The sequence below is a fragment of the Nyctibius grandis genome, chromosome 10, assembly GCF_013368605.1.
Source record: "Nyctibius grandis isolate bNycGra1 chromosome 10, bNycGra1.pri, whole genome shotgun sequence".
In the NCBI taxonomy this organism is placed as follows: Eukaryota; Metazoa; Chordata; class Aves; order Nyctibiiformes; family Nyctibiidae; genus Nyctibius; species Nyctibius grandis.
Genome location: NC_090667.1, coordinates 3,162,534 through 3,189,391, shown reverse-complemented (window position 1 = coordinate 3,189,391; position 26,858 = coordinate 3,162,534). Strand labels below are relative to the sequence as shown.

The 26,858-nt window shown below is 40.4% G+C and overlaps 1 protein-coding gene across 1 annotated transcript; it reads right to left on the bottom strand.

The window, feature by feature from the left end:
• Positions 1-126: 126 nt before the first annotated feature.
• SEC24A (SEC24 homolog A, COPII coat complex component) lies at positions 127-26,749 on the bottom strand. The gene is made up of 23 exons (XM_068409611.1): positions 26,601-26,749; positions 20,753-21,274; positions 17,691-17,861; positions 15,953-16,030; positions 15,453-15,619; positions 14,807-14,979; positions 13,667-13,769; positions 12,731-12,857; positions 12,264-12,373; positions 11,757-11,869; positions 10,998-11,116; positions 10,304-10,359; positions 9,769-9,975; positions 9,346-9,466; positions 8,592-8,750; positions 7,923-8,096; positions 7,406-7,516; positions 6,908-7,083; positions 5,279-5,416; positions 4,497-4,601; positions 4,261-4,353; positions 3,617-3,720; positions 127-3,215 (listed from the first exon to the last, which is right to left on the bottom strand). Exons 1-23 carry the CDS (start codon positions 26,671-26,673, stop codon positions 3,101-3,103), a joined length of 3,315 nt encoding a protein of 1,104 aa, XP_068265712.1. The 5' UTR covers positions 26,674-26,749; the 3' UTR covers positions 127-3,100.
• Positions 26,750-26,858: the final 109 nt, after the last annotated feature.

Here is a 26,858-nt window from a genome sequence, read left to right as displayed (position 1 = left end):
CAGTTTGTATCACCTAAATACTACGTTTTAGGTAAAACTAGAATTTATCACTTGTTGGCACATGGCATTTATCTCGATTGATCAAATACATTATTCTATTTATAAGAAAGGACTGATGGACTTGCATGAGTTCTTTCAATTAATTTTATTGAGTAGCCAAATCTGATAAATTAGCACAGATAAAATAAGCATTTGCATGTGTTACAAATGACTTTTTACAGGAATAAAACAGTGAAAATTACAAACTGTAAAAAGGAGGACAAGTAAATCCTGTCTCAAATTCAGAAGGGGGAAGATTTATAACTTCATACTGAAGATCAAATGTTTGAGTTCAGAAAACAAAAGATTTAATATTACAATATTATACACTACTTTACAAAATTAAATTTACTATAAGGATTACATCCATAATAGTAAACAGAACCTTAAAATCACATTTAATGGTCCCTTATTTAACAGCCATTCTGCATCTTTGATTAAATTCTGTTAAGAAATTAATTCTAAATAAAAGTGAATCATTCTAGTTATTGCAACACAGTCTATGTGGACTTAGACTCAAATATATTAAACTAAAAACGATAATGAAAGCAAAGTAAAATGGATGGTAACAATGTTGGCTGAACACTTATGTGTCAAATACAGAAACAGTTTAAAAAAAAAAGTCTTCAACTAGAAAAATAGAGTACATTTGCAGTGGTAGAGTTGTCGTGCTGAGATCTAAGTACCAGAGCCACTCTTGCCTATTTTTGCAGTTCATCTTCAGTGTCCTCATTTTTCAATTGTAGGTAAAAATGACATCACAGGTAGTTTGTGTGTTCATCTGCCCTTGTATCCCCTTAGGGCAATACAAGGTGAACCAGCAGGCCTTTCCCACTGCGAGGGAATAAACTAACCAAGTTCAATACAGAATTTCTTCCAAAGTGAAGAGAACTCCAAGAGGGTTCATCTGATTCTTGTTTATAATGTTTCGCTCTGTGAAACTTAGGGACTCTTAATTCAAAGTTGTTAATTGCCACAAAGACTGACATCTTTAGCCATTAGTCTGGTGTACATAAAACAATGAAGCCATCTCCAACATTTATGGTTTTTAAAAAAATAAGGGATATAGTAGCAAAATACAGTCATAGTAAGAAACAGACTTTGGGTGGGCTGTTAGATGCAAGGATGGTTTTCAACATCTGAGTGATAATATACCCAAAACACAAGTTTTAAGTCATAACCTATGCAAGTGCATAGCTTCCATTTATGATTTAAATGAAGAGACTCCTTTCCCCCAGAAAAAAAAAAAATCAGACTGTCAAAACTTAAAAAGCCTCTTCACTATTAACTAGAAACTGTGCAATTCTCTGAAAAGCTGTTCAAGTAAATATACTCCTGTTTGCTACAGAGACAGCAGACAGGGAAGCTTAAATTGGTTCCATAATAGTCTTTTCATGCTATTTTAGATGTTGTTCTGAACCTTAAGCTTCTTGTGCTCAAGCAACAAGAACAATTTCCCCAAAGAAACTCCTCCCCTGAATTAAGGCAACTCCTGACGGTCACGTGCAGCTACAGCCTGCAATGGTAGCAAATGATTACCCTATGATGTCCTTTATTTCTGTCACAAAATGTAAGTTAACTAGCCTGATCACAGTACATGTCTGACCACTTAGAAGTGTTTTACCTGTTCAAGTTACTTGCCCCAGAAAGTAGGTTTTGCAAGACCTTTAACTTTACCACTATTAAACAAAAAAACAGACCAAGATTTTTCCATATGAAACACTTCCACAGGCACAGGGATACAGTAATTGAAATACTCTTTACGTTGCTAGCTATCAATGACAGCTTAATCTCCAAACCAGAACAATTATCAATACAGTTTTATAAAATGATTTTTGTATATAAATTTTCACTTCAAATTCAACGTCAACTTCCATCTGTAGCTCTGGCAGGGATCTCAGAGTATATTTAAAGCTTTTATTTGGTGCCCACTGGCTTTGGACCTAGGCTCATTACACAGCTGCAGTAAAAAAAAAAATTGAAAACTTCAAGCGTGTCTCAAACCATAAACAAATCCTCAAACACAATATAGTATTTTTGTCTTTGGAAAAGTAAGTTCTTTTCCAATTTTAACATCAGAATATTCAACATTGCCTCGAAACATTACGTCTGAGGTGCCATCACACAAGCTCGCTTCAGAAACACACTAGATTTTAGGGGCCTAACATTCAGTTTAAGTAAACAAGAGCCAAAAGTCTACTAAACATAAACCAAAAAATCTGAGATAACTCTACTTGCCCTTCCCCTCCCACGCCATTCACAAACTGAAATTAAAACTACTCCTTTTACTGAAGAAAAACAAAGCTTGCCATCTACCTAAGTCTACTTTTGCTGCTGACTCAGCCACTGACTTTTAAAAATATGTCTCGTATAGGGCCTGCTCCTCCCCACTATTTTTTAATTAGAATACTGACTTATTAAAAGCTTTAACAAATCCAGCCACCTTGTCCAGGTTAAGCTTACCTTCAGTCCTACTAGCCACAATCCAATCCACCCACTGGATTCTACGCTTCATAAGTATTTGTTCGTTTCACAATGAACAGTTGTTTCATTGCTACTTTAAGCATTAAGTTGAACATTGAGATGCTCTGTCTCTAATCACTGGATGCACTTAGAAATAATTTCCCTGCAAATCATGATCAGTATTGTGAGGTTTTATATCTAGCAGCAAAAAAAAAAAAAAAAAAAATGCAAAGAGTTACAGAAATATACATTTTGAACAACAAAGAACTCTTTATTTTACAAAATGTATTTCACCTTTTCAGTATTGCCTTTGTAAATGTACTTCATGCTGCAACTACTTACAGTAAAAACACGATTTGCAGCAAATTAAAGGTGCTCAACCAGTTCCAATAGTTTGATTTTTTTTTTTAAGGTACAATATTACGTAGTTGCACACTTGATTCTCAGATGTGGTCCTTTATTTGCTTTAGTTCGTTGAAATCACAGTGAGAACTTCTCATCAACTGACTCAGGCCACAGATTTAATGAAGATATTACAAGCATAATCGTTCTTTACTGCAAAATCTTTCCTTAAGGAAGTGAGCCAAAGGCTACTGTTTCATTTATTCACTTGCTGCTGTATATGAAGGAGGAATTCATAGTATGATAAGGCTGATTCGGTTCTGTCTTCAATCATATTTTGCAGAAAACTTGATTTCAATGGACTGTCATCCCTTAAAAATGAAAATATAAGTGAGCGAGTGAGTAAAGTAAACATTCAGCAAGATCTACAGTGCAATGCATCCAAAAAGTTAGAGGTCAAGTGGCAAGATATTTCAAGAACTTCAGCACAAATGAAAAGTGGCCTTGTGATTAATCCCAGCAAATGCACTTATCAGCATTTACTTCGTTTATCTGCCATTAACTAAAGATTGTTCAGTGACATTTAGTCTTTTTTAGTCTGTGGAAATTCTAACTGGAGACAACTCATAACAAGTCATCTCTGTTGTCAAATCTGTTAGGCACAGCATGCACCACTGTTAAAACTTCCATTAAGAAAGTTCACTATATGATATCCAAATATGTATTGTTAAGAGGTCCCTAAAGAAGCACAAAGACTGCTAAAAATACTTACTTTATTATATATAGTATAGGAAAGAAGGGTCTCTGTTCTCTCAGCCAAGAAATGAAAGCTATTGTTCTGATGGATTCTGCAGTTTCAAGTTCTGGGAGATGTGTCTAAGAGGCAGAGTTTATCATTAATACATGCATGATATTTTTCAGAAAAACAGTAAAAGACTTAAAATAGCCCAACTCTATCCTAGTCAGGTGTAAAGGAAACCCAGACAGACACATTTTGTGATGTATAGCTTTGGTCTGGTCTCCTTTGAAAGGGCTTGAAATGGTCGAGTGCACTGAACTGGTATCAGCAATCAGAATGGTGATGACCGAGCCACAATCAATACTGTTTTATTGCAGAAACCAAAGGATCTCCCACTGACCCACTGTGCTTCCTATTCCCAAGCATTCTCAGTCTGCTCCCACAGTTCTGAGAAACTTAATCATTGCCAGCCTCTTCTTACTGTGCTTTCATGGGAAGAGCTAGAAAGTTTTATCCAGGAGAAACTCCAAGAGAGGTAACAAATGATTTCTTTCCCTGAATCTGGATTTATAGTGAATAATAACTAGAGGGCTAATATTTAAATAGTGGTATTTTAGTTCTCGTGAAAATATTCTGGTGGCACTGTACGACTGGTGTACAGCAAAGCAAGCACGTACCATGTTCTGCGGTATTGAGCCATAATTTGGAACTCCAAGGACTTGGCTGATAAAGCTCTGCCCACAGTTCTTCCCAATCCACAGAAACATTACCTGAAAGATACCCAGCAATAACAACATGAATCCAACACAAAACTACACCTCAGCCATCTCCTACACATTCTGAGTTCTCAGAAAGAATGCGTCAAGTAAATCCGGATACTTTTTAAAATCACCACCACCACCACGCAACTTACAGAGCCAGCATCCATAAGGTAAGCACCGTCCCTACTCAACTTCTCCACTGACAGCTGGAGGATGGGTGGCTGAGGTATAGTTCTATCATTTATGTTAAGAGCTCCCTAAAGGAAAAAGCAAAAAGAAAAGCAGTGGTTCACATCTTGATGCATTGCAACATGCGCAAGAACAGAAGGTTAAGTAAGAATAGGAGTTATTACACTGAATACTGACCCTTTTCCTCAGTTTAGTTCAAGTCATACTTCAAATGCATAATTTACTAACAAATTTCTTAATGTTTTATTTAGAGAGGGTGTACTTCATTAACTTAATCTCAGTTAATTAGTTCTCAAACTGCAATATCAGATTTGTTACATAAAAAAGGTGTGATTTCTAAAATTATTCAGGCTCTTACATAAACATTTTCTCACTGTTCACAGAACTACTTTGACATTTTAAAATAAAGGAAGCTACAGAGGGATAAAAAGTTGAAACGTGTTATGCTGGCTTTATGTAGTGTGATTTATAGTGCAAGATAATGACACAAGGCAAAAAGTGAAATCAGTTAGAAAAACCTTCCCCATCCATCCATAGCCAGAGCATAGCTTCTCTCCAGAATTCATCAATCCAATCCCATATAGCAACTGCGTAAGTGCAACAAATGGGAAAATATGAAACAGTAAATTTTAGCTACGCTGCTTTGATGTGAAAAACTTGTGAGATTTTAAACACAAATTTCTTTTCACATCAAAGAAATCTTTGGGACCAGACAAACAGACCATGTAGCAATGCAAATACTCACCTCATCTGTGAGATTATCGACTCTGTACAGACTGGGATGTGTCATAAGCATGAGGTAAACAAGGGGCTGGTTTTTCACTTGACACATGGTAAAAATGCGTTCATCTAAACGCGTGTTCGTCCCAGTTTGAAATGCTTTCTGCAAACAATGAGGCATTTATTTTGACCGTGAAAGCAAAGTGAGATAAGCTGAACTTCACACACTTTTTATTTCTAACTTACTTAAAAGTCTTAGAGTTAAGCCATAAGTATTTTCTCAAAATATGGTACTTTACTACTGCTGTTTTACTTCTCCACAGTTCTCTTCAGTGTTTCACATACAAATCATACAATCCTCCTTATTCCCATTTCTGGGTTCTAGAACTTATCACAACCTTGCACCATCAATCCTTTCTAGTAAGCACTACAGCTGAGATGAAAGCATCTTGAAATATCTCTCTTCTGACATGCCCCTCAAAAATGGTACTTGATGGAATTTAAAATAATATTGGAGCGGTTTCATAACTGGCTTCAATGTACAGAATCTTCGGTAATTCTGGATTTACAATAAAGATACAGTCCTGGCTTCTTGGGACGAAAAAAAACCCAGCTGTAACTGAAGCAAGGGCTTGCTCCTCCCACTTGACTGGGTCAAATGCTTACAGAGTCTTCTACATGAAAAAGCTCAAATGTCAGTATGAACATGCTAGTAGCAACATGCCAGTTAATTCCTTATCAAGAGGTATGAATGAGAAAATTCCCCCTAGAACAGAAAGCCAGCTTGTCCAACACACTTAAAATGATTCTAGTATCAGTTCAAGGAAATCCCATAAAAAAATACTTACATTGAGCAAATATGTGAAATGCTTTAAGCCTTTTGCAAGAGCAGCCAGCCAGCTAGCTCTTTGCCAGCCAGCTAGCTCTCTTTTAATCCACACTGAACTGCTGTGTGGATCTACGTTTCCAGAAATGCACAAAAATTAGATTCCTGAAAAAGCACTCTACCAGTATCCTGCCACCTTCTCTTGACTAATCAGTGTCTAATATTTTCCTGTTCCCTTGCTTAAAACATTTCTACTTCTGTTTTTATACACACTTCTAAACTCCCGCTTCTCAACTAGATCATTCTCCATAGTGTTATTCTTTAAACATCTTCTCTCTCCCCTATTGCTCTCTTCTCCAGGCAAGAGCAGAAGGCTTGTCCATTACCCTCATACATTTGCTCTATAAAGTTCTCCAAATGCCTCCATTTTTGGTAATATAACAGGCTCCAAGATAAAAACATGTACTCACCACCTCCTTCAAAATCGTATGTTATCTACCCAAGCCTCAGAAACAATTAAACAGGCTTTGTTCTACGTTGACCTTTCAAGTCATCAAATTCTGGGGTGCAGAGAAATGGAATTATCTTGAGAGAACTTTATCTGTGCAAGAAGAACTGTTCTCAAATCTGTAAAGTATCTCAGTACTAATGGCAAACTGGAGGAAGGCTGGTTTTATTAAATTATCTACATCAAGCCACTTCTCAATTATGAGCCCTACAAAAATACTGGAAGAAAAGACAGATACTATTTTGTACATCAAAAATGTCATTTTACTTCATGTTGACATGCCAAATCATCCTCTTGCATGGCTTTCTTTTAACTCTTACCTGTTTTAAGAGCGCCAGTACATAAAGTGGGAAGAGCCGTAGTGAGTAGGGGGCCGTGAGACCAGGTTGTTGAATGCTTAGGACTGATGAACGGTAAGCAGATAAAGAATCTATCACTGCATTGACCAAGGCATCCCGAGCATCACTCAAGGTAGCAGAAACTGATCGGTCCACAGCTAAAAAGAGAGTACAAAGCTCTAATAAGAGGCTTTTTCTCCCTTGGTAGAAGTACAGTCACATATGTTAACTTTTCTCATTTTAGCATATATTTCCATGCATCTTAATAAGCTGTTACTACACTATAGAGGAAGACAAGACAAGTGATTCAGAAAAAAAGCCAGTGGCCCATGATGATGGACCAGACTGAGACTAAGTCCAGGTGACTACATACAGCTATACTGATACTTTACCTAAGCCAAGCATCAAAGCCAAGGATTACTGCTCAGGGCTTTAGGGATATCATCCATACATATCCAAACAAGCTCTTATCACGCTTACCCATATTGGCTAAGAGCCCAGTGATGGCTTGTACATCTGCCCCTAGGTAGACATCACTCAGAGTTGTTACAACAGGTAAGCACATAGTGTGGACACGAATTCGTCTTTCACCTGTAAGAAAAGATGACTGTAGTCTCCAAACATAACTTTTGCTTCATGAAACAATACAAGAAATGACACTGTTTACTCAATAGCAAAAAAAAAAAAATTTAATCAAATTTATCATACAAGTGGTGAATCAGGCCATTTCCAGTAGCTTTTAAAAATGGTTAGTTCTCAGTTTCTGGGTTAAGTCTACCTACTTTCAGACCTGAACTAAGTTTCCCGAGAAACTTCTTGGTCTGGAAGAAGCAATAACATCAACAACATGCAGTAACACATCACAGCTGTGATCCTGATATTAGATAAAATAGTTTGTGTAAGTTACTGCAACTGAATTGCAGCTAATAAATGGACACAAAATGACTCCTCTGAATACTGTACTGTTAACGCCGCTAACGCTACCTGTATATCCTACCTTTGCTGGATGTGTACAGGAGGGCTGACTGGAAAGAAACAACTTGCATATCAGTGAGACTCTCTTCTACTGACATTTGCACAGCATATCCTGCATCTGGGTTTACGTTGGGTAATGACAACAAGTCTGTAGATCGGACGAAGAAGTTCCCATGGAAAGTATGAATGGAAAGACCTACAAGATAAGCATTGGATCGAATCAATTTTATTTTGATAGTTGTGAAGTACAGACACCATTTACACATCTGCCATCACTGTTAGATGGCTCCGTATCAGAACGTTAAGATCCTTCTCAATGAAATAAAGTATCTTCAGGAAAGGTAAATATCCCAAACAGACAACTAGTGCATAGACTCCACAAAGCCTAGCAGAAAGCAGGAATTTGGAAGTCAAATCAACGCAGAATAGTAGTCTCTAGACTATAAAAGCAGTCCCTTGTTGAAATAGCAGTCCAACAAAATTTCCAGTTTTAACCATTGTAAAATGGAACTTGGATGCCAGTAAAGATACTGCAAATACAGTCCTTAATAAACGGTCTGGTTCCTGGTATGGAATTTTAACCATTTAAGCTTACATAACAGCCAAAATACCAACCAAAACATTCCCAAGTAACAGCAAACACCCACTTCCCCTCCACCCCCCTCTAAACCCCAAAAAACTCTGTTCAAACCTTTGGTGCATCTTATCCTCATGACAGCCTCAAAGCCAATCTTTCTAGTTAAATATCGTTTCAGTTCCTTTTGCAATTTCTCCACCTGGACAGGGTTGTGTTTATGATGGTAAGACTGGTAGTAGTAGACACTGCCTGCAGAATACCGTGATATACAGCCTGAAACAAAACCAACATACATTGGCAGAGAGCAAACAATTGTGCTGTGGTCTTTAAATATACCAGTTGAATGCAATATTCCTTTTAATTATTAAACCGTTCACACCTACAAATAGCTCTGTCACACAGTTATATACCTGCACACAGAGACATAGATGTAACAACTGTATGTTCAAGTATGTATGTAGTTTCAGATGTGAAATAATTTTCCATTGGTCTGAAATTACAGGTACTTTGTCACTTGGAAGTTTGGTTAAATGGAGAAAACAATTAACTAAAATGCTAATGAAGCTTACTCTAAAGATGTTTACACTGATGGTTAAAAGGAATAAAAGGAGGAAAGTACTTCAGCCACTTACACCAGGATCACAAGAATCCTGACTCACTAAGGGAGAATATGAAAACAGCGAGGTTAAATCAGGAAAGACTGAAACATCACATTCTATTCACTGTCACTGCTCATCAAGGATGAATTTGCATCTTGTCACACTAGATGAGTTCAAATCAGGTTCATATACTAAATGTTAATGTAGAGTCTATGTATTTGCCAGAAGTACAAGAGTTACACGCCCCAAAACAGCTTAATATGACTTACCTAGAGAAGCCAAGTCAGAATACTGTCCACTAAGAAGAAATAAATCCACTGCAACCTGTTGCCCTGAGCAGTCCAAGGCTAACTTCTTGTAAAAATCAGTCGATGGCGTCAGATGTATGTCCTGTTAATACAACGGAGTATTACAAAATACAAAGGAAATTCAAACAGATTAATACATTTATTGCCTGTTCTCAGGGACACTAATAATTGATTCTCCATCACTGATTACAGTGATATCTTGAAAAAAAAAATCAGATCATTAATCTGTGTTTATAGTGGAGTTTTTTTTGTTCTTTCTACTACTAAAGAAAGGTTAGCTCAACAAGAGAGCCACGAAATTAACCTAGAACACGCAATTCCAGAACCACCTCCATGCACAGAACAGTGTAGTCAGTTCTCTCAACCTTTTTTTGGTTTCCTGACCTTTGCAGTTGCTCTTTGGTTTGGTTCTTCTCGTGACTTTAGTGCTCCCATCCCCACAGATGGAAGCTGTGTCTGGAAGACAGAGATTCTACCTCCAGTGGGGGACATCAGTTTAAAGGCAGCCTGTAAGGCAGGCCCTAGAGCACTCTGAGTTTCCAGGGACTTGGTAAACATCTGTGGCAAGGTCCTCAGCAGATCCTGAATCAGCTACAATTGAGAAAACAAAAATATTAAGACTTAGGAGTTTTCTTCTTTATAGAGCTGATTGCTTGTTTATATTGCATTGTTTATATACATGTATATAAACATGTATTAACACTTCTAATATTAAGGTAGTAAAGAAAAAGCCCTAGCAAAAGTTAAGTATTATCTTGTTTCAGGTTGGCAAATGTTTACAGTCACATTGATAAAGTTAGAGACCTTTTTTTCCCCACCTCTAACTTGGCATTTAACCTGTAGGTGTCAAAGAACATGAAGTAATCCAGAAATTATCAAGCATACCTCAAACTGTCTAGTTATTTAAGGTAGTTCTTACCTCTTTATTTTCATTTAAATTTACTAATAAGTTTTCTGGCATTGGTATAAATACATCTAGAAGAAAAAAGAAGTGTTTAAGTTATTTTTTAAAAACACATCAACCTTTCCCTAGTTGTATTTGCCAACCATTATACCTATTGAAAAAAAAATCCAGTATCAGTGTGTAAACCCATTTAAACATAATTATGTGGATTTCTTTTTTTTCTCACAAGCATACCTGTGGCTAGAACGCCATGTTAGAATAGCAACCAAGGTTGAAGGATAATCAAGACTATTAAGTAAAAACGCACAGCAAAGATTTTCTAGTGCTCATTCTGCCCTACCCCATAACATACAGTGAAAGGGGACTTGAAACTAAAGGCAGAAGGAACAGGCACTAAGCATCAGTCACCACAGAATCCATAGCAATTTACCAAGCATCAATATTTGGGATCATAAGAGAAATCTAGATAATTGTACAAATTAAACTAGAAGCTAGGAAGGCTGTCTTCATGTTTTAAGTCATGAACAGCCACAGCATTGCTCAGACATCAGGGGCTTCATCATCAAACACAGTCATATGCTACTTCTCAAGCCATTACTAGGGAGACGAATGGTCTGATCTAGAAACTCCCACCAGATGTATTTTTTAAAAAGCTGTCAAACCCAGCAGTCATTAGTAGATACTAATCACAGAAGTTATTTCTGCATACCTTCAATATCTGAAACTATAAGCATCTGAGGCTGAGAGAGACCTTCCTGAAGGCTGTAGAAATGGATTGTGCTGTCAAATGTTATGAAGCCTATTTTTGTTCTAGTGTTCCCAGGAAGCCTAAAAATGAGACATATGGTGTTCAGCAAGATGAAAGTTCATTTCTGCAGGCTTTTTTTTAACATCCACTGCACCTGTCCAAGGTTGTTACTGAGTACTTAGCTTAACAGCTGCACTGCAACAGCTTGACAAAGTCATTTTGGAGGGGAAAAACAAAAAGGAGCTCATAGTATAGTCATCTAGCAGACACGAAATTTTTTAAGAGGGGAAAAAGAAATGGAAGAAAAGGAAGAAACAAGCTGCAAAATAGCAAGCAGCATTTATATAAGTTCAAATAGCATGTATTTGATGAAAAGTTTATTAGATGTATGGATTCCTTTCAGCAAATACTTATCTAAATTTCAGATTTTAAAAAATACAGTTCCAAAGACATCATAAACATGTTTATTCCCTTTTGGGATTGGTGAAGTAGATAGGAAAGAGCCAGACTGAGAAACAAGCCTCAAAATTACCTTTTATACTGGTGCAGCTGTGATGGAAAAAAAGACCACAGCTTCACACTGTATTTTAATACAGCATTGGCCATTGCTAGCCAACACTAGGAAATTTCTCTTCTTGACAGAAGTACTGGCATGTTGATGTTTACCACAAGTTTCATAAGGGGGACGAAAATAGGAGATTCTAAGAAAAAGGTACTTACAAGTCAAGATTGTCTAACAAGGTCTGGCAGACTGTATTCAAGTATCCTGTCTCTATTGCATTATGAGAGACGTCAAACACAAAGAGGTACACAGGTGGTTGAGGTGGACGTAGCTGAACAAAGAAAAGACTACCTTTAATTTTCAAAAGGACATTTATTAGATTGGGTTTATTCATTCCACTGCAAGTTTAAACTCTATTAAAACAGCACACAGATGATAGCTAAAACTTCTGAATGCATTTGTCTCTTATTGGGTAATTCTAGAATTATAGTTTTCTTCCAGACCTACAAACACCTACATATGCTAAATACAGAAGAATTTTGACATCATAAATGTTCAGAAATGAAGAACTATCTGAAGTTCTTCCCAAGAGTTCTCAGGGACACTCCTTGAGGCAGCAACTGTTCTACTGAGCTGGAAAGCACCCTCTATAACAAGGCTTTTTCTGAGTTCCCTCTGGAAATAAAACAAAGGGAGAGAATAACTAAAAGTAAACAAAGCCTTACCATGTATTCAGATGGAGCCATAAACTCAATAGTAGCATTCTGGACTTCAGGTCTTTTATGAGTTTCTCCATAAACTCTTGTCACAGGATTATACATGAATTCTTCAGGAACTGTGCAGATAAGTTTCCATATTATTACTTCACACTAGTATTAGCTGTGGTGCATTTTAAAACAAATACCTCAACTCTTTCATGCCTGTTGGGCAACGCCTCTTGGAGAACTACACTGGGTAGGGCAACTACTTTGTCACCTGCTAGGGTGACCTTGGGAGACCGTGTCACACTCGCTGTGCTTCATTAGTGACCCCACTGTCTTTGCCCATGGGAAACGCTTCTCACGTGTCACAGCCCCAGATGCCTGACGATGATCCCTTGTACTGACATGGCCAACAACATTACAGTCTCAAAGGTGCAGGTGGGACAGGTTAACCTGAACAGTTTAAAGCAATAAGCACATTTAAAACCTACCATCGTTCACTCTATAGCACAAATTGCATTTCCATTTCCTTTGGTCTAGAAAGCTGACAAAAGGGTTAATGTACGTCCGGCAGGAACGGCATCTCACAATGGTACTTGAAGTGACCACTGGCAATTGCTGGAAAAGAAAAGCTTCCTGTTTTAAAGCAACACCACACTGCAGCTCTTCATCTACGATAACAACATTATCCACACTGCGCTCCCTGGTTAGCGAGTCAAAGCACACTTGAAGGAAGAAGTATTTCTGCATCCTCACAGCACCCCTACAATTCCTTAATGACTGCTCAGAACTGAGCTCTAACCTATCTGGTTAGAGGCAAACTTGGCCTCTAAAGTGTTGAATTTTACACTGATGGTTTAAGACCAAGTCCTATACCCAATACAGATCAAAAAACAGAGAAAAACCCACATATTTGAAAAAATTACTTAAATTGTGAAAAATAATGATGTTTAAAAGAGGCACTGCTAAATTCACAAAGTCTCCTGGATATCCGAGGACATCCAAACCCCTTTAACTTTTTAAATTCTTAATTAAGAATTAGTACTAGGTTTGGTATAGGAAATCAGTAACTGAAACTGACAGGTGACAAGATAAAGCTATCTACGCAATACTGGAATTTAGATGTGTTGTCTTCTGTCACAGCCTTGAGTGCTGTGCTGCCTCCAAGCTTCTGGTTTTTTGAGGTTTGGAAGGGTTTTTTATTATGAAGCGAGGCTTGAAAGTTTAAAAAATGGCAGGGAGAAAAATTTCAGAAAAATTCCAAAGATCTGTATGGAACAGGGAAATGTCAGTTACAAGGGTCATTTTTCTGGGCCAAGATTAGCCAACATACTTTGCCCTTCTTTTATACTGCATTGTCCAGCTCTGGACTTTAATACAGGCATAGTTGATATTCCAGCATTTAAAGTTTTGAATATTTGTCATACCGATAAGTCTTTGAAAGGATGAAGCAGGAGCCCCAAAGGAAGTTTGGCTTTATTCAATAAGGCCTGAGTTTGAGGAATGTTAGTCAGGGTACAGCGGAACAACCTACATGGAGGACAAAGGGTTATTTTCAGAGGGTTTCAGATAATAAAATGATGTTTTCAGTAGTATAGAGCATCCTTTATATTTTTCTATAGCTGGTGATGGTGAATTTCTGTTTCCAGATAAAGGATCTTCTCCAACTCTGTCAAATCGTTCTGCTTTAGTCTGAGCTTGACCCACAGTACATACTTTTGAGTTCTTATATTATTTTATGCACATGCTCTTTACACAGAACTGAGTGTCATTTTAGTCACTCAAGTCAAAGTTTGGCCTAATAATATTCAAAGTTGCACCAAATCTTCATATACTGAGTGTTATTTTGGACGACCATTTTGAGGTGGCCTTATATACAAATCTGAACCAGTGAAGTTTAAAAAGTTGTCTTAAAACTACACAAAAATAACTATAAACAGCCCCACAGTCATTTCAGGGACTTCAGAACTCGGTGGTTTCCACAAAGTGCAGATGTGCACAGCACTTTTGCAAATCCAGTCCAGCTTGTTTGTATGACCAGCTCACAAAGATGCTGTTATTGTGTTTATCTATCGTAAAAGACTTGCAAAGCAGGAGCACCTGGTTATCCACAGTGTGGTTGGTCTCCTCAGAGAGATGACTCGAATAACCAACTGCCAGCCTCCTGTTTGACATTCCATTTACTCCACTGTTTTAAATGCTTACTTCAATACAGAGGTCACTCATGTTCCTGCAGTCACAGTCTTTTTGGTGTACCTCACTCAAGGGAGTTAACACCTATTTTACATCTTTTCTCAATCATACCCATTGCCAGCTATATTGTAAAGTTTTTCTATTGTACCTATCTATAGCTGCCTTGCCAGCAATGTATTTTTCCTCATACTACCTACACAGATAATTTTCCTCACTTCAAAGTTTAAACCACTTACCACCTTTACACAGTGAAACCTGTTTTCAATGTTTTCTACTCACAAAATTAAAGAAATATTTTGTGAAGACTTATATTCACAAGTAGGAATGTATATTTCTGTTTATATTGATGAATTACAGCAAACTGGTAATCTTACTCAGGATTACAGTTGAGCCTCTGGATGTCTTCATGCAAGTTTGGGATAGGAGCCTTCAAGAGGGTCGTAGGAAGAATATTTCTTTCTTGAAGAAGATTCACAGGTCTTAATCCTTCTTGCTGTAAACTCAGGCCACTCATAGATGCAGTTAAGTGATTAGTCCCCAGGGCAGGCTAGAGTGAAATAAAATTTCAGAAATTAACACCAATTATTTGGATGAAACCCACAATTAATTTAAAAAGCAGACATATTTGCCTTTCTTTTTTTTAAATTTTGTTTGTGTATTAACTGCCATTGTATTACAATGATATATTTAGAAATACTACTTGTTACATAAACTTGGACTTAGGCATGTAACATAATAGAGGTAAAAATTAGCATACATTTGCTACAAAGCCCTTGAAATACAGAGGCTCAGCTGGCAAACATGTTGGTCAGTTTGCTTTGAAAGTTCAGGAAAAAAAGCACACAGTTCTGCTAACAATAGCAACCTGAGGGAAGAAAAACATGCCAAAAGCAGCTGAAAGTTTTAAGACAAATATTCTGAACAGATTCAAGGATAGAACACTTCAGAAAGAGCTGACACACTTTTCTTTACCCACACACACCGCGGGTAGTACCGAGATAAAAAATGGGCAATTTTTACCTGGTGGAAATGTTTTGATCCATCTGGATATTGCAAAGCAGATGCTTGCATTCCTGGTGCTCCCGGTGGAGAAGTATTTTGGTAGCCTGGAGGTAAGGCAGGGTAAGAATACCCAACACTTCTGTTCATCTTAAGATTTGGGGGTGCAGGAGGAGGATGTGGACTTGCTAGAGGCAGAGAAGACAAATACTTAAAATTAACTGAGGAACCGTAGCTTGCTCAATGCATTAATACAACAGGAGAGCTTTTTGTTGCTGTTTAGTTTCTAAGTGTAAACAACTGACAACTGCTGTCCATTTTGCAAAATGCTCTTAACTGTTTTACCATACTTACAGGCAAAGGCATGCTAATTGTCAATGCTTCAATTTTCATATTTAGTTCCAAGGCAGACATCGAACCAAGTATATATGTTTGTACAGAAATGCCTGAACTTCTGTATTTCCCAGATTCCTTAAAAAAAAGTCATGTAATAGTAAATATTTTTAATTCCAAAGCCTTACCCATGAGGCCACCACCTTCTATTGCATCATAGCTGTTTTGGACCACAGACCCATCACTGGCAGCAGACGTAGCATCACCTATTAAGAAAGACAGTCCCAGTAAAAATTTTCACAAGTTACTAATAAGTTGTAATGAGATAACTGCAAAGAAATCCTACTTGCTGGATGAATATTAAGATTAGCATTGTTTGGATATACTTTGTTTCTGTCCCAGTACGAAACCGAATTAAATATACATCTCAGCTTCCCTCTCACACACACTTCCCCTGCTGATGTGACCTCAAAGGACGTTCATAAAACCCCCCAATCTTTTTTTCAAGGCAAACAAAAGTCCCTACACTTCTGGTTGAATGATCTTTTAAGATTACTTTAGATTAAGTATTTGCCATAACTTCCAAGCTGATATGCAGTGAAATGTCAGGGGACACTTCCTCCTCATCAAAGGAAGAGTCTGGAGGCTAGCTGCAGTTTTCAAAGTATCCTGGAATTTAGGTACCGAGTTCCTTGAAGAACTTTTTCCACTGGTAATTCATGGAAACACCAAATTCCTTTCACTTACTCACTTAGTCCAGTACTGCTCAAACACCAACAGTTCCGATATGGTCACATACCAGTCGAGATATAAATTCCAGCTGAAAAACCTTGAAATTGAGAGACTGCTGCCAAAGGACGGCTTTTTGTAAGCTAGCTATGTCTAAATGTACAAAACCAATTATCTATCGCTAAGGAGAAGTAGGTACTCAATTTACTTTTTATCATTAAAATCTTCAAAGATGACCCAATGGAAGGAACTTACATTATACACTGAATCCTGCTAGTAAGCAGCAGTCATCCTGCTTCACAGACTAAACATTTCTAGCTCTCCAGAGCCTTGGAAATGTTTCTCTTCATTATGAAGAAAAGAATTTCTACGTGAAAACAGTTTCTAGTACATTTCATATGTTCAGAACGAAGCGAAATCTGAATATACTATTCTTGTACTCACACAGCTACCATGTACAAGAAACTGTCAATCTGAACATGCAAGGAACCAACAGTTTTGGCAGAACAAACTAGGTATGTAAAAATAAAACTGCCAGCTACCCCACAGCCCCACCTAGCATGGGCACTAAATGCAATACAGCCGCAGGTCTGTTTGATACAGAGCCCTGATGAGTTCTTAAACAATGGTGTATTTGTGCAGGGCCCGCAGGAGACAAAGTCAGATATCTGTCTTCAACAGCTGACACTTCACAGCCTCTACTAACAACCTTCAGAAAATGAAGAAATCCAATATGTCTTTCAGTGATTTTACACAGAGGGGAAGAATAAGGTATAGCTACGTAAACAGGCAAGGAACTGCAGGGTCCACATTTTAGCTTTCCCTGCATAATAAAATGATACAGGAAGTTATACACCAATTATGTCTTCCACAGCAGTCAAAATCAGAATTTCAATATCATTTTAGAACACTAAAAATAAAAAAGAGATGGCAACTACGGGAGACATGGACATGTCAAACAGCACTTAGAAATCCATTTTGAAGTGTTAATTATTTTTATTTTAGTAACAGCTGTCAACAAGAACTATTTTACTTCTTTCCAGGTCCTTACCTGCTCCTTTCAGATAAAATTGTGATGTATTAGTATCAGTTTTACTATTTGAGTCTCTAATGGAACAGTGTACTTGACTTTAAAGGTTGCATATTAGAGCAAGTTGTAATGTTCAAATTCAACAAAAAGAGCAAATTATTTCTTACCTTCTCGATTTGCAGCTGAATTTAGCATAGACTGTGTATTAGGTGGTCCTGCTATCAGTGTTGATGGCCTAACTAAAGGTGGACCACCAACTGGCGGAGGTCCCAAAGGTGGCCTTGGAGGAGGGTGGAGGAGTGGAGCTAAAGGCTGAGTTACTGGTGGAGGAGCAGATCCTGTAAAGAGATTAATTTTTAGAAGGAGTTTAACCCAGCTGAAAAAGTCACAGAAGTTTTGTTACAAAACCACACAGATTATCTCTAAATATTGCTCTTGTTCAAATGATAAACTGCATGAGATACATAAATCCTAACGTGCGTGTAGGAGGTTTCACAACTTCAGATTGTTTCTGTCGTGCTCTTCTCATACTGGGTTCCTGTAGCTATCATCCATGATCTCTTTCAGCTTTTTGTTGCTATTGTTGGTAAGAATTTCAAGAGGTACATAAAGCATCCCAACTTCAATTACTAAGTCTGGACTTTTATGATAAAGTTATAGTACAGCCCCATATTAGACAGAGTATAATGAACTAGTAAGAGTCTAGACAGATTCCTTTTGACAGGATGCTCATCTTCCGCTTCAATAATCTGATGCAAAACAGCAACGTACAGATTCTATAGCTACTAAAATTACTTGGGAAAAAGGTTTCACTTGGGAAAGCATCTGCAATGGGCAGTTTGAATAAACTTGCTATGTGAATGTGAGGTGTTTTGCTCTGAAATGTTTAACCCTCCATGTTAAAAGTCACAGGAAAGTTTTTAGTTGCTTCTATTTTAAAAATTTGGGACTTTCTCAAGCCAAGACATTTAGAAACCCAGTTGCTTTTCTTCCCTTCAAATAATGCCAAATCCTAAGAGCGCTTCCACCCCTTTGTTCCCTATTATTCCAGTATAACTGCCCTTTAACTCTAGGAAGACACTAATGTGTGTATATATATATATATATGTCAGCCTTTCAAAAGATAAGACCAAATTGTCCAGTATCACCAGGTCTCAACACGGTACAGAAGCCTGTAAGCCATATACGAACGTATACTGATGAACTCCCCACCACACAAAATATGCAACTTCATGAGCCTGCACAGTACGGTCACATTTAAGGGAGGAGGGAAAGAAAAAAAGGAAGGAAAAAAAACCTCCATCACATCCAGTGAAGTTATCTGTTTGTTCACTGAGTGTTTGGTACTGCAAAGCTAATTAATAATTGCTATATACAGGCAACACTATCACAGAACTTGGAGGAGATTCTGTGCCTGAGAGGCTGTCCAAAGTTGGCCGTGCAGGCAGGGAGCTGGCAGACCTTTGTGCTAAGAATGAGTGTGATCAGCAGAATGAGCTACATTCATTTTAAAAGTGATCACTGCTCTACAAAAAACTAACAGGGAAATAGCTCAGGAGGATTCACTGTTGAATGGATATAAGAATTCTCCTATTCCAGACACTCACTCTTATTTCATATGCCACTTTCCAAAATTTCTCATCATTTTCCTCACTAATTCCAAAGTAGAAATTGTTTATTCCACGAATGTGCCAGAAATAGTTTCATGAATTCTGTGAACTTAAGACAGTTGGAATATCATAATAAAATTAGTCAGGCATGTAACAAAAATCTAGCACTGAGAAAAATCTCTAATGAGTCTAAAAGCATTTCACCAAAAAAAAAATGTATTTGCTTTAACATTTAAAATATTTCTCTATGTAACTCCTATTAGCATGCTCAGAAAGATGGTTAGGAAAACCTCTGTAACAACAAACAGCAGTTTGGCAATGAGAAACTTGAGTATTAACTTTGTTTCCATAATAATCACAAGTTATGTAAGAGAGCTATTTAGTGTTAGAAAAACTTTTCCCCACTGCATATACCAGCACACAACCAGGAGAAACAGAAGTGGTAATTCTTTGCATCTCATGCTTTTGGCATACTTCCTAAGGACTGATAATTATTATGAGATAGTGAAAATCACAAGTTTGGAGGAAGGAAGCTTTCCATTCAACTGGCCTCTATGTCAATGGCACAGAATGCTTTTCAGTCTTCTCTCCAGGCTGTGCTCAAGTTATTTGCATCAACCTGACTGAAACCATTCTGAGAACTACCTGCATCAAGTGATTAACAGAAAGGCTCATAAGTTTTAAACTGCAAAAGACCACACTCACTAAACAGGACTACAGTTTTCAACCGTGAAGTCCTGAAGTCCCCTCTTGACTGAAGCATGCTGGTGCTCCAACAGCCACCCCAAGGGATGGTGAAGGTCACAGAAACAGCATCACCCACAGCTTCCCAAAACAACGAGACACCGTTCAGGAGATACACGCTTCTGCCAAATGAAATACCTGACCCACGCACAGAACTTCCATTTCTAATCCAAAGAAACCACTCCAGTATTTGTGTCGTGCATTTCCTCAAAGTACCTGCTTTGACAACCTCATTGTCATTTGTCAACCCCCATTCAGGCCGCATCTTGAGTACTGTGTTCAGTTCTGGGCCCCGCACTTCAAGGAAGATGTTGAGGTGTTGGAGCGAGTCCAGAGGAGGGCGACCAAGCTGGGGAAGGGTCTGGAGGGTCTAACCTACGAGGAACGGCTGAGGGAGCTGGAGGTGTTTAGCCTGGAGAAGAGGAGGCTCAGAGGTGACCTTATTGCAGTCTGCAACTACCTGAAGGGAGGTTGTAGTGGAGTGAGAGTCGGCCTCTTCTCCTGGGCAACTAGCGATAGGACAAGAGGGCACAGCCTCAAGCTTCGCCAGGGGAGGTTCAGGTTGGACATCAGGAAGAATTTCTTTACAGAAAGGGTTATTAGACATTGGAAATGGGCTGCCCAGGGAGGTGGTGGAGTCACCATCTCTGGAGGTGTTTAAGAAAAGCCTGGACATGGCACTTAGTGCCCTGGTCTAGTTGACAGGGTGGTGTAGGGGCAGCGGTTGGACTCAATGATCCCTGAGGTCTCTTCCAACCTGGTTGATTCTGTGATTCCACAAGCAAAATGCCACTGCAGAGTCAATTCTGTATTCTTTTTTTTAAAAAGGACACTGAGAAACGAGCATTAGCAAAATATCAAAAAGTTAGGGTTACCTGGCTTCATGTAGGTGTTCTGAAGCGGAAGAGCCCCCGGAGAAGCAGCATATTGATAACTTCCTGGAGGATTTGTATTTCCTGGTAACGACGATGGTGGCTGAGCTGACCCTGTCCCCATCACAGGAGCCAAATGGCTCGTTTGAGACCCAACTGGCTGACTCACAGGAGTCGGGCTGTACTGCCAGTTTGAAAGCACTGGTGGGCTAGCTCCAGGAGGAAAGCTACCGGCAGATGATATAGCAGCTGAGTTTTGCATTGCAGGCAGCAGCACTTGTGGAACAGGACCTGTTTGTTGTACTGGTGACCCAGAGAAAGGTGCCACTGGTGGTCTATTGAGAGTCTGCCCAGGTCCTTGATAATTGTTTAATTGAGAAACATTCTGAGAGCCACTATAGTTATACTGTCCAGAAGACTGATGGGGAGGAACCTTCACCGGCGTCTGATGCGGATACGATCCTGGAACCAAAGGGCTGTATCCCTGGCCATCTGACGAACGCATCAGCTGATTTTGAACAGGACCTGGAAGAAAAAGAAAACAATAAGCCCTTTAGAAAGTCAGTGTTGTGTACCACTTCTGAAAAGAAGAGATGTTCCTGGGAATCTCTTTCCTTAGGATTTTATTAGTTTCCAAGCCATTTTTTTCTTTGTTTTTTTAAACAATCAGGTGTGAGAGAAGTACTGCTGCAGGGGACACGAATTTGGTAGTATTTTGCTATCAACGCTTAGATCTTTGTTTTGGTCTGGGTTTTTTTTTTTTACAGTAGCCTCGCAACCACTAAGCATTCCAGTGCCTGAGCGCAATCCATCCTCCTGGACTGAAATTCTCCCAGCATACTATTTCTATCTTCAGAAACACCAAAAAGCAAGTGGAGCAGAGAGGAGCTCCCACACAGCTGGCAGCAGTACAAGTGAGCAGACCGAAAGCGGAAGCATCCATTACGCAATAACTCAGTTTCACTTGATGATTGACACCAACTTAAACTTTAGCTTACAGCAAAGACACGAACAGCCAGTTTCAGCATAGGTCACTGTGCTGTTTCTCAAGTGACAGAGTTAATCTATGAAAGTGTCTGCAGTTAATTTTAGTATGAGAACTATTCATACACATACCGCTCATATGAGCGGCCAACTGGTCACGAAGATGGAATGAAGGGCAATTTTATCATAACATAATTCACCAACCAGGAAAAGAAAACTTGGTAGGTTAATGGTGCTTTTTATGTATTTGTTGGTTGGTACAGCTGAACTAAATTATACTAATTTGAAGAAAAAAAAATGAAAAGAGGTTAGTTCTCCAAACAGTAAACACCACTGGCAAGAGCATCATCAGATTTCTACTTTACACAGGAACACAGAGAGACAGAATACCGTGAGATTTCCAGTGCGATAAGAGCTCCATTAAGAAAGATACTACTACAGGTTGTTCATACCGTTGCCACAAAATGGACATTCTGAAGGGACACTACAAATTTTCAAGTGAAATCCTTCTGAGCAGAATACACTAGATAATGCATGCCACAGCCAGCCACGACTCCTTAAAAATCACTGAAACACTTTCCAAGGGTGTATCGTTTATTTAAGCCAGTCGTATTGTGGCTCCCCCCGCCTGCCCAAACACAGTTTGAATACTGGAGACATTCCACATACCCAGTTAAACATCTGGAAGCAGAAAAGAACCTCTTCTTTGGTTCAGAGTTAAGATTCTTTTCTTTGCAACCCTGTACTATTTTCCAGAATTAGTTAAGATTTGGACAAGTTTTTTGAACCTAGATAAACAAAAGCACTTAATTTTCCAGACTAGAAACGCCTGCGGGATTCAACACTTCAATTTTCAAAAACATGCCAGAAAGATGAGCTTGGAGAGGGGAATGTATATTTACCATACAAGTACTGGAAATAGCTGCCATCGGCATGAAATCACAGAATTTCATTTAACATTAAGACAAAGACAGCAGGTTTCCTGTTGAAACATTCTAGTTAAATTTCAACAGGTGAGGAAGTTCACATTTCCAAGTTAAAGTAACTTTGAACTCGGGCCTCTCTGACAATGAATTAAGCTACACGCAGAATACATTGAAATACTTAGTTAGGACAAATACTGCACCAGTCATTCAGCTCCTCCTTCCCTGAAAGCCTTAGGCTACGGTTCACAGACAGTTACTTCACCGAGTATCATACATATCCACACTAACTACATCGCCAAGGCAGTAGTACAGTGCTAGTGACCTCATCCTCGCTGCCTCTGTTATTTGTGCATAAAAAGTATGCACCATATTTTTCTTCACCCATTAATTTCAATATGCTACTTATCATTCAGTTAGGAAATCCAGTTATACCCCACTGTCCTTACAATGCTGCCCATAAATCTTAGTAATTAATAATTCTCTAAAATCACGGTGTCTAAACAAAAATCTTGCAAACACAAAAATGCTAACAATTATGACTCACCTTCCAAAATTACCCTGCAGTGTATCAGATGGGTTTTCAACAATCAATTTACAAAATCCATCGTAAATTAAACTTGCTAACTCTAAGAATGATGAAGAGTACTTATGTGATGCCAAGCCTCCTGACTGCATCAGCATGTACACTGATACAATGTTACTATAAGCCATATGAAAAACACAGAACAAATACAAACTAATTTCATAACTTGATTATTCACCTTAGAGCAGGGCTGTCTAGCCCAGGCAGGAATCACAGCACTTGGACTGCTCTCTTAAGCATTGTTTTTCCTGCTTGAGGGATAACCTTGAGGATAAAGCAATGGAAGTGAGGTAAAATCCAAAACTGACTGACCTGGTATTTTCTAAGGCACTTTGCTTTTTTAAAAAAAAAAATAAAATTGAATTCGACACAATGTTCCGATTTTCAATTTTTATTTTTAAAGTCAGAAGCACATGAAAAGTCTTGATAGCCTACGCGCAGCTCACGTTTTCAAGACAAGCCTGCATAGAGCTGCCAACATTGCTGCATTGAGGGGTGCAAACTCCTTCCAAAGGGCTTCACAGGCCACAGAGACCTCCCAGAACCTGCTGTTTTGCGGCTGCCAGGCACCCACCGTCGTGACCTGACCTCTTTACTGGGTCTGTCAGAGAGCATCCAGGCTCTCCAGCTTTCCCTACACGCTGGCGCTGGGTTCCTGCACTGTCCTGTGAAGCCAGGAACCAACAATCAGCGTAGGCTGAAGAGCTGGACCACCTGCACAGCAGCAAAACCCCCACCACCCAGAGCCGAGATGGGTTAGTAATGCAAGAAAGGCCACCTCCTTAACAGCGAGACACCTGTACAGGAACACAAGGTCATTTAACATCTCCAAGAGATCAGGAACGGCACTGGAATGTACCTGAAGGTTGCCTAATGGTTTTATAAATGAGGGGTCGAAATATCAGTGCGGAAGGGCAGGAGTCAAGTTCTATTCTCTGCTATGCAGAATTTCAGTGTCACCTACTCAAGCCAGTTATTTAGGACATCACTTTTACCAGCCACAACCTTTCCAGCCTCCAGGGAGACACAAGGATCAGCTGCATCCCAACCGAACCGCCATGGGATCGGTCACCACCAGTGCCCACTTTGGCTGGCTTTGAGTCACTGGTCTCCAAACCCAACAGCTTCTAAAGCATCTCATGACCTCGAAGTGCCACGCTAAGACATCACGTGAGGAGAGCAAAACAGTCCTAAAAGAGTTGTTTCTCCTTCTTGTTTGCACTATTAAATGGAAAGCAAATTAGTGACCTGCAGTTAAATAAATACAGACTAGGGGTCCTATTAAAACAAAAACACAAATGAAGTTGAGGAAGGTTGTTGCTAAGCAGCCTGATGCGCCGTGCAAAACAATCGCCCTGACAATTTACTGCCTTCGTGGACACGCCAGTTTGGGGAGATACCTGCAAACAGTAAAGGAAGCAACAAGTTGAGAGGAAGGGCTGACAGCTGTATAACAATTTGTCATTTTGTTGACAGCTTTCTTTCCTCGCAGACCACTGCAAGTATCACAACGGTACTCAGTATGCTCTAGACTGTTTTTAAAAGCTTTATGTTTTACTAAAGGTCAAAGATCACAGCACCTTTTCAACATGTATTTTAAACAAAGCTAAGAACAGTCCACACTTGAACAATCTAATTTATTCAAAAGGCCAGCAACCCAAGCCCCATCTCTAACATATCATAACAACTGTTTAATTTTATTACCAAGCATTTGCATAACTCTCAATTTCAGTTCTTTGTTTTTCATACACCTGACAGCCGGGTAGCCTGAAATTCCTCCTCCTCCGACTGCCTCTCCAGAACTCCCATTATGTGCTTAATCTGACTACAGGGAAATCAGCAAACATAGAGTGATGCCAGTCTGTAAATCATCCCACTCGACGACTCCATTAGCTAACGTTTTCTTTGTACATTCTCTGCTTGGACCGTACGCTCTCCAGAAGAGAGGCTCTCTCTTCAGACTGGATTCGTACGCTGCCCACTTTCTTGACCCTATAAGCAACTATACAGTTGTTTTTAAAATGTCATTTTGCAGATGACTTTGAGGAAAAGTAATAAGCGTGCTGTGAAGGAGGAGGGGGAAGACACATAAAACCATTTAATTACTCATGCATAAAGCAGAAAAATCAAAAGATCTCATTATAACTGTATTGCTTATGAGGCAGCGCAACCAGTGAAACACAGAAGTATGTAATTAAGGAACCAAGTACAGACGGTGCTGTCTGTACATGTGAAATCAGGAAATACTTCAACAGCACAGATTTCCACGCTTGCAAAGAAAACAGATACAGAGACAAGGCTTGCCTTGTATTGTTTTCTTCGTAGGTTAAAAGGCTGGCTGGTACATTGTTCGGTTTCATCTTCAGTATCTCATTTTAAAAAAAAAGATGTATTTTGAGGGGAAGAAAGTGTCAAGGCTTTCCCAGATTCTAGCACGCAGAACAAGATAATGTCGGTCTTACGTGAATGACAAGATAAGAAACCCGGCGGCAGCGCAGCCTGCGCTCAGCCAGCCCCCCCCGCGATAACCGGGGTGCCACATGTACAGCTCGGTTCCAAAGGGTCAGAGGCTCCGACCGCGGCCGTGTCACCGGCAGGGACACGGGCTGCAGCAGCCTCAGCCACGGCTCAGCCGCACCTTGTACCCAGGCACCGCCAACGCGGGTTCTCTGCAAGGCACTTCTGTCAATTTACACACCAAAACACGCCACAAAAATACACTCGGGGATACTGCTGTCCCGAAGAAAGCCTGGAGGAAGGTTTTGCCTGACACAAGCTCTGCGTTTCTCGCGGTACCGCTCTCGGCAGGACACGCTCTGCCGCCGCCCCCCGCGGTCCCCACCGCGGCCGCCCCCCGCCCGGGGCTGCCCGCAGCCACCGCTCCCCCCCGGCACCCCGCACGGACCGGGGGACGCTCCCGCGGGGGCTCACAGGGGCACTCCGGCACCTCTACCCACTTTTTTCCCTTTTTTTCTCCTCCCTAATTCAGCTGCGCTTCCCCTCGGGACGCCGGGGGTCCGGTGAGGGCACCGCTGGAGCCGGACACAGACCTGCCCCCGGGCTGACACGGACCCGCCCGCTCCGACGGGCCGTAACTCGGCGAGCCGAGCAGCTAACGCACCGGGAGCCCCGCAGCCGCCGGCTCCCCGCTCCCGTCCCCCGGAACACCTCCTCCCCCGCGCCGCGGGCCGAGGCCTGCCCCGCTGCCCCCACGGCATCGGGCAGAACGGTCGCAGGGCGGCCCGGGGCCGGGGGAAGCGCCGTAGGGCGGCAGCCACCCCCCCGCCAGGCCCCCTCCCCGCGGCCGGGCCCCGTGACCCTCTACCGCTGCACCGGGGCGGCCCAGCGCCGCACTCACCGTTGCTGTAGGGCTGCTGGCCGGCGCCGTTCTGGCTGGGGTAGCCAGCGGGGGGCCTGGCGGGCTGGGCCATGGCGGCGGGCTGCGCTGGGCTCCGGGCTCGGCTCGGCGGTGCCGCCCGTCCGGCGGCGCCCGGCCCAGCGCGGGGGAGGAGGGGAGGGACGGCCCCGCACCGGAACTACCGGGCGGCGCGCGCAGGCGCACCGCGTACACGTGGCACTTCCGGGAGCGGCGCGCTGCGGCAGTGGGCGGGGCCTG